Below are 16,233 nucleotides of genomic sequence, written 5' to 3'. Positions count from 1 at the left end.
CGTGTTAATGGCATTCACTGTGAAATGACAGTTAATAAACTGCACTGGAACCTGTTTGTAGCAGCCCAAAAGACAAAATAAGTGTACTGTGTACTAGAAAATCTTGTTTTGTCACCTGAGAGTTCAATATCTGGAGCTATAGAATTCCATTTTATATTTTCATGCTAAAGGTTTATGGCTATAGGAGCTTACTAACTTAATGGGAACCAGTAACGAAACTTGTATCTATTTTATTTAAGTTTCCAGAATTGTAATACTCAATGGCAAGACAGTGTTCCTGTAAAGGAGAATTTTAATATCCACATCTGAGTTTGAATTTCCAAATTTCAGTAGTAAATGTGTCAATATTCACCACTGAGAAACTCTGGTGGTATGGAAGTCAAGTCAACACCATGTTGATGAGCTCAGTACTTCTCACAAGTTATAATTTTTTTGTATTATTTTTTCCCCCAGGCTAGTCATGTCAAAGAAGGAGGAAGTGCAGGTCTAATTCCCAGCCAGTTCCTGGAAGAGAAGAGAAAGGCCTTTGTTAGGAGGGACTGGGACAACTCAGGTGAGATTTAGTGAATTTCAGGAGTAGCTTTTGCTCTGGCTCCATTCGTTTTGCTTTTCCTGCCTTCAGAAATAATAAAAAACTGCTGTGTGAGATTACACAGAATATTGTGAAACGCTAAATATTATATTTTGACTTTGATTGAAGGACAAAGGCTAGAGTCTCTGCTTAGTGTTCAGGGATGAACTGATTCAAAGCTGAATCAGTTTTGCCATGTACTGATGAAAACCTGAATGAGGTGGGACACAGGCATAAGAATTAACTTTTCTTTTTTTAAATTATGGGATTTTTAGATGCACTGAAAGTTACTTAACAAAACATGGATTTTCCTGCTGCTTTTTACAAAGCTTTGTAGGAAAATATTTTTTTCTTTGTGTTCAGTTCTTCCTAGACCATTTGATGTGTATGTAAATAGATGTGATCTCCTGCCTTAGAACATACAGAATTCTAAAATAGTCCTTATATATTAAATTAATCTAAAATTTCATATATTTGTATAAGTAAGCTTTGGAAAAACATATTTAACAAAAATTGCTAGTTCATATCATTTTTTATTTTTAGGGCCTTTTTGTGGAACAATAAGCAGCAAAAAAAAGAAAAAGATGATGTATCTCACTACAAGAAATGCAGGTATCTCTTAATATTACATATGAGTCAAAGTTGTCTAGATTTCTAAACTTGCAGAGTCTAATGTATCTAAAGATTTGCAGTAAAATATTTGATCATAAATTTCATAGATCAGATAGTTTTTATGGTTTAAAAGCAATAGTAACCAGTGAAGATATGGTTGTGCTGAGTGCATCATTTGATAGGTGGAAGTCAGAGAAAAACTGGATGTTAAAAGAGAAGAAAAGCAAAAGCTTTGTTTGATGGGATGTGATCCTTCCCTTCTACTTGGCATCAGTGAGGCCACGCCTGAAATGTGGCATCTGAGCACCTGAGCATCTCTCCAGTACAAGAGAGACATGGGCATACAAAGGTAGTGAAAGGACTGGAGATCTCTCCAGTGAGAAAAGGCTGAGAGAGCTGGAACTGTTCAGCCTGGCAAAGAGAAGGATCAGGGCAGGTCTCATCAATGTGTATAAATACCTGAAGGGAGGATGGAGCCAGGCTCTTTCAGAGTAGCTCAGTAACAGGCCAAGAGTCAACAAGCAACAACGCAGGAGGTTCCCTCTGAAAACACTGTTTCCTCTGTGAGGGTGACCGAGCAATGGCACAGGTTGTCTAGAGAAGTTGTGGAGTGTTCCTCCTGGGAGATACTCAACAGTTGTCTGGATGTGGTCCTGGGCAACCATCTCCAGGTGGTCCTGCTTGGGCATTGTGGTTTGGCCAGATGGCCTCCCAAGGTACCTTCCAACCTCAACCATCCTGTGATTCTGTAAAAACTCAATTGTTAATCACAGTTTTTCCCTTCTGATCAAACTCCAGTTTTCTCTTTGGAAGTAAATGTGAGAATCTGACCTTGATGCTGTCCATGGAGGGATAGCTATCTCACTCCCAAACCAATTTAAAGCAAAAAAGCTCATATTAGACTTACTGCCCTTTGAGTACTATTTATATTCACATGGGGTCTTTTGAAATATAGCAGGACTGCTTAGTTGTTTTTTTTCTTACAGCACTGACTGTGTATTAAACTTTTTTGTACATTTCTCAATCTAGAATTTGATCGCCATGAAATCCAGATCTATGAGGAAGTGGCCAAAATGCCTCCTTTTCAAAGGAAAACACTAGTCTTGATTGGGGCCCAAGGAGTGGGGCGAAGAAGTTTGAAGAACAGGTTCATAGTACTGAATCCTACTAGGTTTGGAACTACAGTGCCATGTAAGTTGTCAGCATTCCTATCATCATATCATACTTTAGGTCTCTGATTATCTGGAAAATACCTGATGTTTATCCCAATGATTCAGTGTAGGATTACTTTTGTCAGAGTATAAAAATTATATAGAGTGGGAAAATGAAAGACACTTCCTCTTTTCAGACAATTGAACTAACATATGATGACTGTGAAAATATTTGTAACTAGCAGTTAAATGTTACTGATGCTGCAGAAAACCAGTTTTTGTCTGTGCAGTATTTCAGTCTGTGGGTTTCTTCAGTGTCAGTCACAATCCCTTACTGGGGAGATTCTAGAAGTTTCTAGTAGCCTTCTGTAAGGAACAGCCAGTGGAGTTTCTCAGGTCTGCCTTTTAGTTTTCCACCTGTGAAAGCATCCTAGTCATTATAAATTGTTGCTTTAGTATTAGAAATGTAGGGAATAGCAAGAAACGTCCAATAAAACTGAAGTGTTTGTACTCTCCAAGATTTGTATAACAAGCTGATGTTTTTATATATCTAGCTTGAAGTCCATGGTCCTCATTTTTTCTCTCTGTCAGCTGCAGAAAAAATGCTCCTCCATTACTGAAGTATTGTTTCCTTGCCTACCTTTCAGATACTTTGCTCATTCTCAAGACCTTTATGTTTTTTAACTGCTCCCTCCTGTTTGACTGCTGACCAGAGAAGTCCACCCTAGCTACATTATTATTCTCTGCCATATGCTTTTCAGAATTCCAAAACCAGTCTGTTCCCTTCTGTTTGCAGTGGGAAGAAGTAGATCTGATGATAACAGGGGAGGAGGGACAGGTCTGAAAAATTAATTGTGAAACAGGAGAGAACCAGTCTCACTCATTTTCTGAATCTCTAACACCAAAACTAGCCAGAGTGTTTAGAACTGGTATATAGGACTGATAATGAGGTCGACTTCTCAGTGTTACTTTTCTAAGGAAATCTTACCCTGGGAACCTCATTATTTTATATTGGCAAAATAGTAATAGACTTTTTATTGCTTCTAAAATTCTTATTCCATTTTAAAAAAGCCCTCAGAATTAATTGTTTCTCTAAAATGCTATATAAATGCTTAAATATATATAAGTAATATAACAGTGTTAAAATACTTGGAGTTCTTGAACACACTTCAAACACATAAAAATTAACTTTTCCCAATCTTGACAGTCTAATCATGCACATGCAGTACCTAGTTTATTATATGTAGATTCTCCTCTCTGCTTTAGATTTTAACTGGGATAATCAGTAATCAGTAATTTTAGTTGGTCTCAGTTTCTTTATTAGAAGAAAATTCTCCAGGTTATTCACAAACTAGTATATGTGGGATTTTTTAGGGGTTGGTAAATGGCTGAAATGGATCCATAGTGCTATGGAGACAACCATGTTCTTGGTGTTGAGCTCTAATCCAGCACATGCTGCTGTGGTTTCTCTTCAACAGAGATACCTGAACTATTAAGTCATCTTCTGACTGTAAACTGTTAAATCCCATTGTCTAAAATTTATTTCAAACTGATATGATAATATTTTTTTTTGTATTGTATTAACCATTATAGTGTTAATGTTTCTGTAGAATTATGACTAAAACCAGATGTTCTAGTAATATTGTTTATCATTAATAGCTTCAGAAGATCATTTTCCCTGAGACTTGAGTTTTCTATCATATTGAAATTGATAGGAATTACTGGAAGGGAGAGACTGCCTTCCACTTGTATCACCAAGTTGCACCAAGTGCTGATAAAAGTATGACCAAAGGAATCCATTCACTGTTACATTTAATATGTTCAAGAGTTCAAATCTGATTAAATACAAGTAGTGGGTAGTTAATATGGTGATAGGATTACAAAGTCAATAATAATTCAATAGGGCATTTTATTTTATTTTTACTTTCTTGCTTAAATAATGTCTGTACTGTACAGTTTAGTCAATACCCAAGAGAATTGATAATGCTTTACTTAAATATTGGCTTTAATCTTTCTGCAGGGAATTTACCTTATTTTAAAGGGTAAGTTGTCCTGGAAAGCAGCATCAGTTGGCCTCCTCTAAGATTCTGCAACAGTGGCTGGGCTGCTTCTGATATTTAAGTAACTTTCTTTATAGCTAGCTTAGGTAATTCTATCCTGAATAGCAAGGGCAAATACAGTGAGCAAAGGTTTGGGGGTGGGATGAGGCAGATCTTGTTGTGTGTTCAGTTATTTTCTGAAAGTACATTTGGCATTTGAGAGTTAAATTTCCATTTGATTTCCAAGTCACTTAAATAATTATTTAACTAAAAATACGACATGAATGAGTATTGTATATTGTGTGAAGGAGTAATACAAAGGAAATAGGCAAATGAGTAAGAAACATAGAGGAAAGAATAGAAATAAAGGGAACAGGAGGGGCTGTGTTCAGTTTTAAAAGTTACACTAGAATAATGAATTAATCTGTACATAGAACAATTACAGTTGTATATTAATGTATATTATATTCTCCCTAACTTAATAGGCAGACCAGTCCCATATTTTTATTCCAAATATAAAAAGAAAACATTCAATTTATATTTTAAATTTTTTGTTTAGTTACTTCACGAAAACCAAGGGATGATGAAAAAGATGGGCAAGCATACAGATTTGTGTCACGAGCTGAAATGGAGATGGATATTAAAGCTGGAAGATATTTAGAGCATGGAGAATATGAAGGAAATCTTTATGGCACCAAAATTGATTCCATCCTTGAAGTTGTTCAGACAGGAAGGACCTGCATCTTGGACGTAAATCCACAGGTATGTCATTTATAATGTTCCACTACAAATGTAGGAGTATAACGTTGAAGAGGTAAAGAGGTATGCGTTAAAATTTGAAGGCTTCTTATCTGGTTTCTGATTATAATATCAACTGGATTCATGCCTTTGTGCCACCTCATTGGAATGAGTTAGAGAAAGATGGAAAAAACCCAGCCTAGATTCTGCATGAAAAAGGAGACTTGCAGAGTAGTAAATAATCTTTTTAGCCAAGGAAGGAAGGATGTCGAGCATTTCAAAAAGCTGTGTAGGAGTTTCTAAAATAGAAATAAGAATGTTTGCTTATGTGTTCCTGTCCATTGTAACAGATTAGTTTTGCAGTGCCCCTTAAGTAAAGGGGATATGTGGTGAGTCATTCTCAAACTTTGGGGTTTTTTTCTTTTTCTTTACTTCTAGGCCCTGAAAATACTGAGGACTTCAGAATTCATGCCCTATGTAGTGTTTATTGCTGCTCCAGAGTTGGAGACTTTGCGAGCTATGCACAAGGCTGTGGTAGATGCTGGAATTACAACCAAACTTCTCACTGTAAGCAGATTATTTCTTATTTATTTGCTTTTGCTTTGAACAGGTTATTCTTAGATTTTTAAAAAATTTTTACCTTTATTTTAGGTTGAATTTGTTCTGAAATTAATGTTTATAAGAAAAATTAGGCAAGATTTTTGCTGATTACTTAGTAAAAGTTAATCAAATGCTACATATAAGGAAGATTGCTTCTTTCTTAAAAATAGACCTCTTGCAGGGAAGTGTTGATTACAAAAATTATATGTAATGTGTTCTTTGGAAAGTGTCACCTTTGATTATTTGTAGGAAGTGGTTGATATTTCATGGTGGGAATTGTTCTTTTATGCAAACGTCTTTCCTTCACTTTCCATATCTCTCCCCCAAAAATCTTTGTTCAGTTTTGTCTTATAATACACATGTGCCTTAAAAATGGAATCTGTCATCCTTGGGAAAGATATTGCAGCTTTTGTAAACCAAGCCAAACAAACAACAAAAAACCCCAACCATCCAAACAAAGAAACCCCCCAATAAAAACAACTAAGAATGCAGGTAGTCCTTGTTTCAACTGCTGCAGCAGCACATGCTGCACTGAGAAATGGCTGAGAGCTGCCAGAATAGGAAATGTTGAACAGCTTCTCTTCCCCTGAAGTTCCTTGGATTTGTCATATAAAGCAAAGTGGCCCATTTTATTAATTAGATCTTCCCTGCCTTTCTGAGACAATGTGTGTAGCAGAGGGAAATGAGACATGCTTCCTCAGGCACAGCAAATTATAAATATTCTGTGTGGGCATGAACTTCCCAGCTGCAGGAGCAAAGGGAAAAAGCCAGATGAGCAGTTAAGAAAACTACCCTCTGTGTTCAGCAGGGCCACTTCCCCATCGGAGAAAAGCCGAGGTTTGCTGACGACTCACAAAGATAGTGCTGCAGCTTAGTAGCAATATCTTGAATAATGCTGCCAAGGCATTCAAAGCAGTAAAATGGGGGGTGGGTTAGAATTCCACTAAATGAATGTGTGATTTTTAGTTATGGATTCTGGTTATCTTATATTGTATTCTAGTATCTCCGTGGATGCTCAGCCTTTCCTTCTCCCTGCCCCAAATGTCCCCTGAATTTTGTGGTGCATATACAAGAAGCCAGTGTTAAAAACTGTCCAGACAAGTATAAAAATGATTTCCTGCACTTTCTAATATTTGATTCCCTTAGGGACATCCTTGCCTCTCTATTACTTCTCCTTATGAATAATAAAGAGCATAGTTATATTTCAAATATGCATTTTTGTGTCTTTACGGATTCTGAATTGTATCTGTGCACGTGTATACAGTATGATTTCCTATTTCATATTCTTGTGCTTCCTCAACAAATGAAAAACAAATGTAATTTTAAGTATGATATTCTGCTTGTTAGTGGGTCTGTCTGTATTATTTCTAGCATTCTAAGCCATTCCATTACAAAAATTTTGGCTCTTGTAGTCATACATTTACTTGTCTCCTTCATTTACTGTGAAGGAAAGGCTATTCACAAACTTACTTTTTCATTTTGGCTTTTGTATTGACAACTGTGTCAGGACTTGAAAATATGAAAGTAAATATTGTAAAGGGGGACAAATCTCATAAAAAAAATTTCTATGGTGCAAAAGCGGAGAGGAATTTTTGAAGAATGTAGGACTAATGAAACACAAAAATGTACTCAGAGGTACCTTCATGAAGCTTCATAATGTAGGAATATAAATTTCTTGCATATTTTGTAGCTCATGTCAGAACTACAATAATGCAGCAGTAGTTCACAAACCAGTGTCTGGTGAGCAGGGCTGAAATGCTGCCTCCAAAAGCCATATAGTATTCTAGAGCTTTATTCTGATAGAAATGTATCTTTCATTGGGTTTTGTTTCATACTGATTTAAATCTTGGATTTTTGGTGCTTTCTGTGAAGTAAAAGGGGCACAAATATGTTTACAAAACTGATTGACTCAGTCATTCCTAAAGCCTTAATTTTATTCTGGTTGGATCATCAGTTGTGCGTACAAAAGGATTAACTACCCGTTGTGCACACCAGCCCAAGTTCACGTGATTCTAATGATTCAAAATTGCAAGACTGGCAAACATTTTCTTACCATATTTAACATTATCGGCACAACTTGTAACATTTTCAACCCTTTTAATGTATTTTAACTAAAGTTCTGCATGGATTTACTATAAATGAAAACTTTTCTTATTTTTTAAATATATTCAGTATATAGCTTTGTAATATGTACTGAAGGGATATTCTTCTGTGTTTATAAGGATTTGCCAAGTCTTATCATCAAATCTTTAGTAAGATTTAGATTTAGTAATCCTTCAAAATCTCTTCCACAGGACACTGATCTGAAAAAAACAGTAGATGAAAGCGCCCGGATCCAGAGAGCGTACAACCACTACTTTGACCTGACCATTGTCAATGACAACCTGGACAAAGCCTTCGAGAAGCTGCAGACTGCCATTGAGAGACTGAGGCTGGAGCCACAGTGGGTCCCCATCAGCTGGGTGTATTGAGATGTCTGGAGAGGAGCTTAAGTAACAAATAAAATCAACAGCAGCAAATGTGACATGTACATACTGATGATAACCTACAGCACCTGTGCATTTTTACTCTGTGTATATTCAAAAGTACACTGTTCTGAATTTTTATAAAAATGTTGACGAGAAAGTGTACTTAAATATGTAATTTATTTTAATTTTTCTAACTTTTTACAGATAACCTTTCTATTCATATCACATAAAGGAAATGCGTTTAAGCATTTTTCTATGTTTTGATTTAGTACCTTTACCTTTTTCATCTAAGAAACTTTCAGTCATTCACTTCAACATTTACATCTTGGTCTTACATTTTCACTGTGATTAAAAAAAGGATACTTGAAACAATTTTTGTAAAATTTGTTAATGTCAGTGTTTAACTGATCAAAAATCTATCACTCTTATTAGGAAAGAACACTAATTTCTTCGTTTTTTTTTAAAATTCCTTAAAAAATCAAAATTTCATGGGAGCAGAATTTTAAATATTACAAGCAGCAACAAACAGCTCCATTGTTCCAGCTTCTTTCGGCTTAATGTGGGTGCATTCCTGATGTTTCACAAGTTCTTGATATCTCTTGATTTAGGTAACTTTTATGTAGGTTCCCCTATATCTGTCTCCTAAGTTAACATAGAGCAATACCTTGCAAGCTGCTTATTAAGCTTTCTTGGGAGCCAACCTGTTTGTTAGCCCATTAGAGTTGAAGTACTGATATTAGAAAGTCATATGCCAGGTAATTCAGTGCAATTTGAATAAAGGTGAAGTAGCTTGAGAGAGAACCTGATAATGTGGAGCCTTGTAAGTGACACTTAATGTTTAGGACTATTTATTCACACTTGTGAAAACAGACTGCTTTAAGAAAAAAAAAAAAGGCATTTTCTTTTCTTAGAACATTGTTCTATATTTGTATAGTGATCTGTGGCTTCATTTCCTGTGATGTCTGACTGGGTTCTAAATTATCTTTTAAATATTTGTGTGTGATCAACTGCTGTATTTTATGAGTGTTGCGTAATGGCATTACTGTGCTTTTTCTCACATTGTTTTTAATTGCATTTTTCATTAGATAGCTTGTGAATTGGAAGCTTACTACTAAAAAGCAATGTTGTTTATACCTTTTTTGTTTTACAATGTATTTTGTTTAGTGACAGTTCTCCCCTCAGTAGGCTCATTGATATAATTTGTATTAGGTTCAAGTTCATCGATCAAAACTTAGGCTGATGTAAATTTCTGCTTAATGAGAACAGAACAAAAAGACAGCTTGTTGCACAGACGAGCTCTTTTTGTGACCATGTTTTATATTATAGTGTCAGCTGTTGTATATAGTCAGATTCACCATCATGTACTGGGTTAGGTGTCTAAACTGAAGTCATCTGTTTAATTTCTCTTCCATCTGGTGACAGGCACCTGGCTTCTGGATTCTTTCTCAACACCAAAGTGTGACATGGAGTGCTATCAAAAGGCAGCTTCCTCAGAACTATTTCTGGAGGAAGACAGGCTTAGACACTGAAAAACAGTATTGCTTCCTGGGGCTCTCAAAAGACTTTTATATGCACAAGGAAAAGAAAAAATGTAGTTGATGCACTACAGGAAAAGTGTGTTTAAAAAAAATCCCTCAAAACACCCGTATACTACAAATGATTTTTACAAAGCCTATGAAGTTGGTTGTTGTGGGGAAAAAGGGCAGAGGGGACTTTAAATTGCAGTGTATGTGGAAAATGTCAGTCAAACTTGTGTATAGCACAGGAAATCTTTGTGGCTCTTAATACTGAGATTTCAGTCTTTTAGAGGGAATCTGAAATTCTCAAAGGAAAATTTGTACCACTACTTTGTTTTACTGCTATACTTTTCAGGATGTGTTTTCTCTGGTTTTGTTTAAGTTTGGCAGAGCTTTTAAATGTGGCACCAGCATGGGACTCTTAGTTTCCTTTCCCAGGAAACATGTTCTGTGATCCTATCACTCAGAGGCTGCTTTGAGAAATGGATCAAGTTTTGTATGTAGCAGTAAATGATAGCAGGGCCGTTGCTTGGCTATTTTAATGATTTGCTTTTGGCACTCTATGCTGAACATGACTGAACTGTGTTTGTGTATTGTGTCATAGGAGACCTCCATATGCTGTAAATAAGATGTGCTGTCTGGACAGATATGATGCCTTTTCATTATGAGTTAGAAAAATACTCTTATTTATGATGCCAAAAATGGGCTGAGTTCACTCTTCCCTAATGAATGGAATGAGAAGATTCTTCAGTTTACACACCGTAGTACTTTATATTGCAAACATCACTTATTTTTATCTCTTCTTTTTCTGTAAGTTTACTTAACCAAATGAGACACATGAAACATGGACACCAAGGTTTAGTCAGGATAAGCTCTCTGCTCCTTCTGCTTCCATCTCAGAGAGAACACTGTCGAAAGAGTCTCCTAGTTAGCAGTCTCCAAAATATCCATATATTTGCTGAAGCCTAAAGCTTTAGCATTTGCTACAGGTTCACACTGTGTGTTTAAATCAGGCAGTGAGCACAGTGCAGCCTGGTGGCTGAGCATTGGTGGTGGTAGTGTAGATGCCAATGAGCAGTACAATTCTTAAGAATAAGAGAAGATGGCTTGCTTAGGTTGCAGGCAATGATTGTATGGAAGTGTCTGCAGGTTTTATCTGGATGTCCACATGCCAGGTTGTAAGGGGGAAAAAAACCCAAACACCACACTCCTTGCATCTTTTAAATCTTGAGGGTTCATACTGGCGTGTTTAATGTTGAGAGAGGGAGAAAGGTTGGCTTGTTTTTTTGCAGTGGTGGGTCTTGGTTTTGTTTTTTAGCAAAAACAGATTTTCATCAGATATTCTGCTTAGTTTGTCACTACCTGGTAGGATGACTAGCATGAGAATGACAGTTACTTTTTTTAAAAAAGCATTCTTGGGGGTTCTTACAGTGCTGGTGCCATTTCAGTGACATCCACAGCAGTGACAGTCCCTACCTGCCAGGGTGTGCTGGATCAGCTGTTACACAGGGACCTGTATATTGTGCAATTAGGGGAGAAAGACACTATGAAAGGCTCATTTTGAGCAAGTGAAAACATTTCATAGAACAGCTGTTTGAAGTATTTCAGAGGAGTTAAAATAACTGGGATTTCATGTATCTCATTCTGTACTAAACAATTATTTTCCAGATACTAACAGGAAAACTTTTTACATTGACTGTTAATGATTACAATAGGTGTGTCTGAGCGAGGTGAAGATGCTGCTAAATGTTTAAGATATGTGGTATGTATCACAAGATAAATATTTAAGTAGTTTAGAAAAGTAAATTATCAAGTAGTTGTCTGTGTATATGTATGTATGTGGATGGTAAAACAAAAAATGCTCATGTTGGTTATCACATTACTAAGCTACCATGACTTAATCCAGAAATGTACCTGCATGTGAGACTTTAGAACTGGTACACTTCTCTACCTGGTTTATTGTGTTTACTAATGTATATTTTTCTAAATATACAGATATTTCAATCTAAAAAATTCTATATTTATCTGTAATTTCTATCTGTTTTGGACAGTGCATGAGGTGCTGTAAAATTCTGTACATATAGAGACTTATAGAAGAAACACTGTCGTTGCCCTGTGAATGAAAAGTTATACATAGAAGTACAGTCAGTATGCCAAGACCTGTAAGTTATTTCCCTGAATTCACCAAAAATTCCCTTAAGCGTGCACCAATCTCAACTTTCATGTAAATACCCTGGTGCATGTGTACCCAGGTGATTACCTTGCTGTCTCTAAATGTTACTAGCAGGTCTATTTTAGGTTCTGCATCATGTGACAAGATGCAGTTCAAGTTTAGTGGGATAATTATAATGGAAAGTGGGATAGTTATAATGGAATATGTCATCTTGCATAGATTTATAAAAATCTTTCAAAATGTTCTGCAAATATACAGTGAAGGTAAAATTAGAGCACAATCACAGACCTTTGTAGGCAAGGAAAATTGAATTTATAACCGACGCAGTATCTGTAACTTGTGCCGTGTTCTCAGATCAGGGCAGCTCTGTGTACTTAGTCATACAGAAGCTTTGTGAAGCAGGATGGTGGATCAGCTCATCGCTTTTGAATTTGTGTTTATATAAACTGTCACATCTTGGATAGGCTCAAAATGTGACATTTATTTCCCCATCCTCTGTACTCACTGCATCTTCTAAAATCACACCTAAGTGACTTGCTGTACAAATTGCCTGCAGCTCAGTGCTCAGAAGTCATCTGGGTTTGGTTTTGTTTTGAAAAGGGTGATTCAGCTGAGAAAAAGGAAAACTTTTTTTCTCTTTGAAACACAGAAAATCCTTGGCTGGGTACCCCCTTGAGCCCAGCTGGCCTGTCTGGTATGCTTAAGGACCAGTGGAGGATGATCAAGCAGAGCAGTCCACAAATAAGGAACTATGGGTTCTTACCTGTCCTTATGCATGAGCTAATATTGTGTACATAAATTCAAACTTCTTTCACCTATTCCTTGGCTTCCCATCCAGGCTTCCTCTAGCTTACTGCTCCGTTCAGACTGAACCTTGAGGCAGATGCTGTTCCTCGCTCGCTGTGCCTCTCAATGCAGCTCTAAAACAAATACAGCTGGAGCTCTGTCACATCTGTCACACAAATCTGTACAGACTGTTTCTTTCATGCAGGGTTTCTTTCCTGCCTCACCCAAATTCCGAAGGGTTCAACTACCACATTGTTATTGCCAAACTTCATGATACTACTTTTGCAAAAGTGGTGAGATCACTTTATTGATGTCTACATAGCAGTTACTGGATACAAAGACTTGTAGTCTGCTAGGCCTCTTGCCTTAAGTACCCCTCAGCTCCCAGCTGCCCCCCAGAACCTCTCCTGGGCCATTGAAAGGGTTTCTGTACTTAAAGGTACTTTAATTTGCTTTCTCTGGTGGACTGTCATGACTGACAGTGCTGAAGTCCTGGCCCCCTGTTCTTTTTTTCCGGCTTTATTTTTTTTAGCCTCTCCTTCTCAGTTTTCAGGTATGTTTAACAGGCTTTCTGATGGAAAGCGTCTGGGATTCTCCACTCATGTCTTGTAGGGGAAATAATAGTCAATATAAACATTGGTATTTAGGACTAGTGTAACTTACTGGGTTTAGGCCCAAGAGAGACACTTAAAAATAGAGTAAAAAATGCTTGTAAAATAACCAGTTTGGGTTATTTTACAGGCAGTGTTGGCTTCCAAACATATTAAAAGTGTGCTCATGTTCACACACATACATGTAAAACTTAGGGGTAAATACTGCAAGTAATTCAGGCAGTATCTGCTAATTACCTGAATTCTCCATGGTGGGATGCTATTCCACAAATGGTCCCATTTTCAACTGCTGAACTCTTGAGTTCATTTGCTGGTATTGCAGCTGAGATTTACCTGTACAGGCTTAAAAACAAACCCCAGCTTGGTGAAGGCTGTTAAGCAATTTCACCTACAAAAAGAATTTATTCAGCAGGGGCTCAGCAATATTTATATTTTATGGAATAAATTACACTTGAAGTAAATTAATTTTGTTCTCAGTATTTGGAACCATTTCTTACTTTCATTGGGTATGGAGTTCCTTTTGCTATTAGGGCAGTCATTGGACAACATAGTTGAAAGTAGTCCTGGAAACACTTTTTCCCATTTAGCCTTCTCCCTTTTACAGCAGCAGCTCCATGCCAATGCTTCTCCGTGCAACTTTGGCTGTCCTCATGGCTGAGCCAAGTATTATTCCACAAGTAGCCAGCATTTACCTAAAACACAGCAGAGCCTCTTCCAAAACCCCAAGTAACTTCTCCGTTATTTGACCTCTCACGATACGTAGTGTAGTGCAAAATGAATGGCACTGCTTTGTACAGTTCCAGGCTGGCAGCCAAATTGTTGGTTGCTAAGAAAAACTTGACTGATTTTTGTTTGGTTGGTTTAGGTCTTGTACACAATTATATATGGAGATAACTGTTGAAATACATTTTTCCCCCTATGAAAATGCATGTTGAGCATCCCTTCCCTGCCCCTGGTCCCCCATCATATATTGCCCGTGTGTAACAATTGTGCACTGTGGTATAAGGAGGGGAACCACCTCTGTGGATTTTAAAATACAAGAAAGTTTGCCTCTCTCCCACCCTACACTGGGCTAAGAACTGTAGAATCTTGGTTAAGTGTTTGGGTTTAAATGTCTGTTAGAACTCTGTCACTTTGTGTTTCCTTACCTTGCTTCTTCTCACAACTGGTTTTGCCAGTTGGAAGCTCTTGTGGTTTTTGTTTGTTTGTTTGTTTTCATTTCTACAGCATATTAAATTAAACTGGATTTGACATTTGTAAAATTTTCAAAACTGCTCTCCTGTAAAAAAATTAGTTTATTTAGCTGAAAACTTCCTACAAAAAAAAAGTTAACTATTAGCTAGACTTTTAATGTAAACCTGAAAATTATTTAGTACCTAATTGTTTGAATACTGTACTGTAGAGCAGGCCTAGGATATGGGACTTCTTAGCATTGTGACTTCATACTGATAAAGTCAGCTACTACGTGGGATGTTTTTAAATTGTGACTTGTTTTCTAAGACCCCCCTCCTTGTCTTTTTCACAGCTAATATTTTCACAATAAACACAGCCAAACATAAAAATATTAATGTACAAATGATGAAATTCTGTTAATTCCCAACAAAATATTTTTGTATATAATAAAGATTTAATATTGAAAAAATGTAATTGGCTTTTTTCCTGATTGTTTTTGGTCATACTCTTGAATTCTAGCCACATAAGGTATCAAGGAGCAGTCAGTGCACCTTTGCCTCTTTATCTTCAGATCTCAAGTGCTCCACGTTCAGAAAAGCAGCTTTTCAGTTGGTCTTATTTAGCTCCATGTTCATGCATATGCCAAATCCCCATTCCATGTGCAGGAAGACCTCAGGGCCTCTTTGGCCACCCTGTGAACGTCACCACTGCTGAAGCTGGGTGCCCTGTTTTCTGAGCACTGCAGCACTGAGGGAGTCACTCTCTGGGGCCTGCACTGTAATTAGCCAGTGTACAGAAGCCCGGGGAACTCAGGACTGAGCAGCTTGAAGGAGGAAAGTGCTGGTTCCTGGCAGTAGCACGGCAGAGCCTGCTGGCCTCTGGAGATAGCACATGCTTTTTGAAAAAAGGCTGCTGACCTCCTTCCAGATTGCAAAGGTATGGATTCTTGCCCCTTCCTCCTGGGGAATGCAAAGGGAAGCGGTATTTTCAGGAGGTAAGTCAGGATATGGAATCAAATCTTTTATGAGACAAGCTTCAGCCTTCTCTAAAGCACCCTCCCCTCCAGCTCTTTCACCAACTCCTTTCCTAGGGAAGACCACATCTAAGCATTTTCTGTATGAGGTCAGCCTGTCACAAGGAATTGCTGGTTTGCCCAAGAGGTAGTAGATGCTCATCCAGCTCTTCTGAGGTGGACTCTGAATTAATTTGGGCCAGCGCAGCTTCAGCTGGGTCCCTGAGGAGGGTATGCTCTTAGCTTAGGGAAGGGCAAGAGAGGAGTTATTTGAGAGACAGGCTGCTTCTCTTGCTCCCTTGGATCTTCTTATTTCCAGTTTGACCTAATTTTAAAATGTACATGAGTAACAATCCTGCAGTCAAAAGCGTGGAAGAAGGAACCGGAGAGAAAATGGTGATCATACAACCTGCCTTAGTGTTTCTTTTTTTGCCCAGTTGTGCTGCTCACCAAGTTCTAAAAAGGCCATTCTACCCTACCTGCTGTTCTAGAGGTGCTTCTGTGGTCACAGGAGTGCTGCCAAATGGAGGAAAGCTGGGAAACCCTTCCACAAAGAGCACCTAATGGGACAAAGCCAAGGCTGAAGTGCAGCCAATGACTTCTGCAGATGCACTGATCAATCCTAAAAGCACAGCAGCAGATGAGGTGAGGACCCAAGAGACCCAAGCAACCCTCACGACAAGCAGGAAGCCTGGGCTGCCTGGGACACATTCCTGTTGGCCAAGTGTCTCTCCTGTTGCCTGAGTCCGAGGCTGCCCATTCAGTGGGTTGAGCTGAGGCAA

The 16,233-nt window shown here is 37.7% G+C and overlaps 2 protein-coding genes across 17 annotated transcripts in view; one reads left to right on the top strand and one right to left on the bottom strand.

Moving 5' to 3' along the window:
* PALS2 (protein associated with LIN7 2, MAGUK p55 family member) overlaps positions 1 to 14,910 on the top strand; it is a 59,594-nt gene extending 44,684 nt beyond the window's left edge. For all 12 annotated transcript variants that reach the window (XM_051774920.1, XM_051774932.1, XM_051774931.1 and 9 more), the window contains 6 exons: positions 454 to 553; positions 1,115 to 1,183; positions 2,213 to 2,374; positions 4,933 to 5,135; positions 5,550 to 5,678; positions 8,006 to 14,910. In XM_051774920.1, the coding sequence (XP_051630880.1) occupies positions 454 to 553; positions 1,115 to 1,183; positions 2,213 to 2,374; positions 4,933 to 5,135; positions 5,550 to 5,678; positions 8,006 to 8,182 (840 nt within the window). In that variant the 3' untranslated portion in view covers positions 8,183 to 14,910. The remainder of the gene's footprint in view (positions 1 to 453; positions 554 to 1,114; positions 1,184 to 2,212; positions 2,375 to 4,932; positions 5,136 to 5,549; positions 5,679 to 8,005) is intronic.
* Positions 1,239 to 16,233, bottom strand: part of GSDME (gasdermin E) — a 40,908-nt gene continuing 25,913 nt past the window's right edge. For 4 of the 5 annotated variants that reach the window (XM_051774934.1, XM_051774935.1, XM_051774937.1 and 1 more), the window contains one exon: positions 1,239 to 1,929. In XM_051774934.1, the coding sequence (XP_051630894.1) occupies positions 1,444 to 1,929 (486 nt within the window). In that variant the 3' untranslated portion in view covers positions 1,239 to 1,443. The remainder of the gene's footprint in view (positions 1,930 to 16,233) is intronic. The other variant, XM_051774933.1, reaches the window with a different exon arrangement.

The sequence above is a fragment of the Manacus candei genome, unplaced genomic scaffold (assembly GCF_025592945.1).
Source record: "Manacus candei isolate 608988 ecotype Guabito, Panama unplaced genomic scaffold, ASM2559294v1 h1tg000237l, whole genome shotgun sequence".
NCBI lineage: Eukaryota > Metazoa > Chordata > Aves > Passeriformes > Pipridae > Manacus > Manacus candei.
The sequence above is the reverse complement of the archived record's forward strand: the minus strand, read 5'-3'. Positions and strand labels throughout refer to the sequence as shown.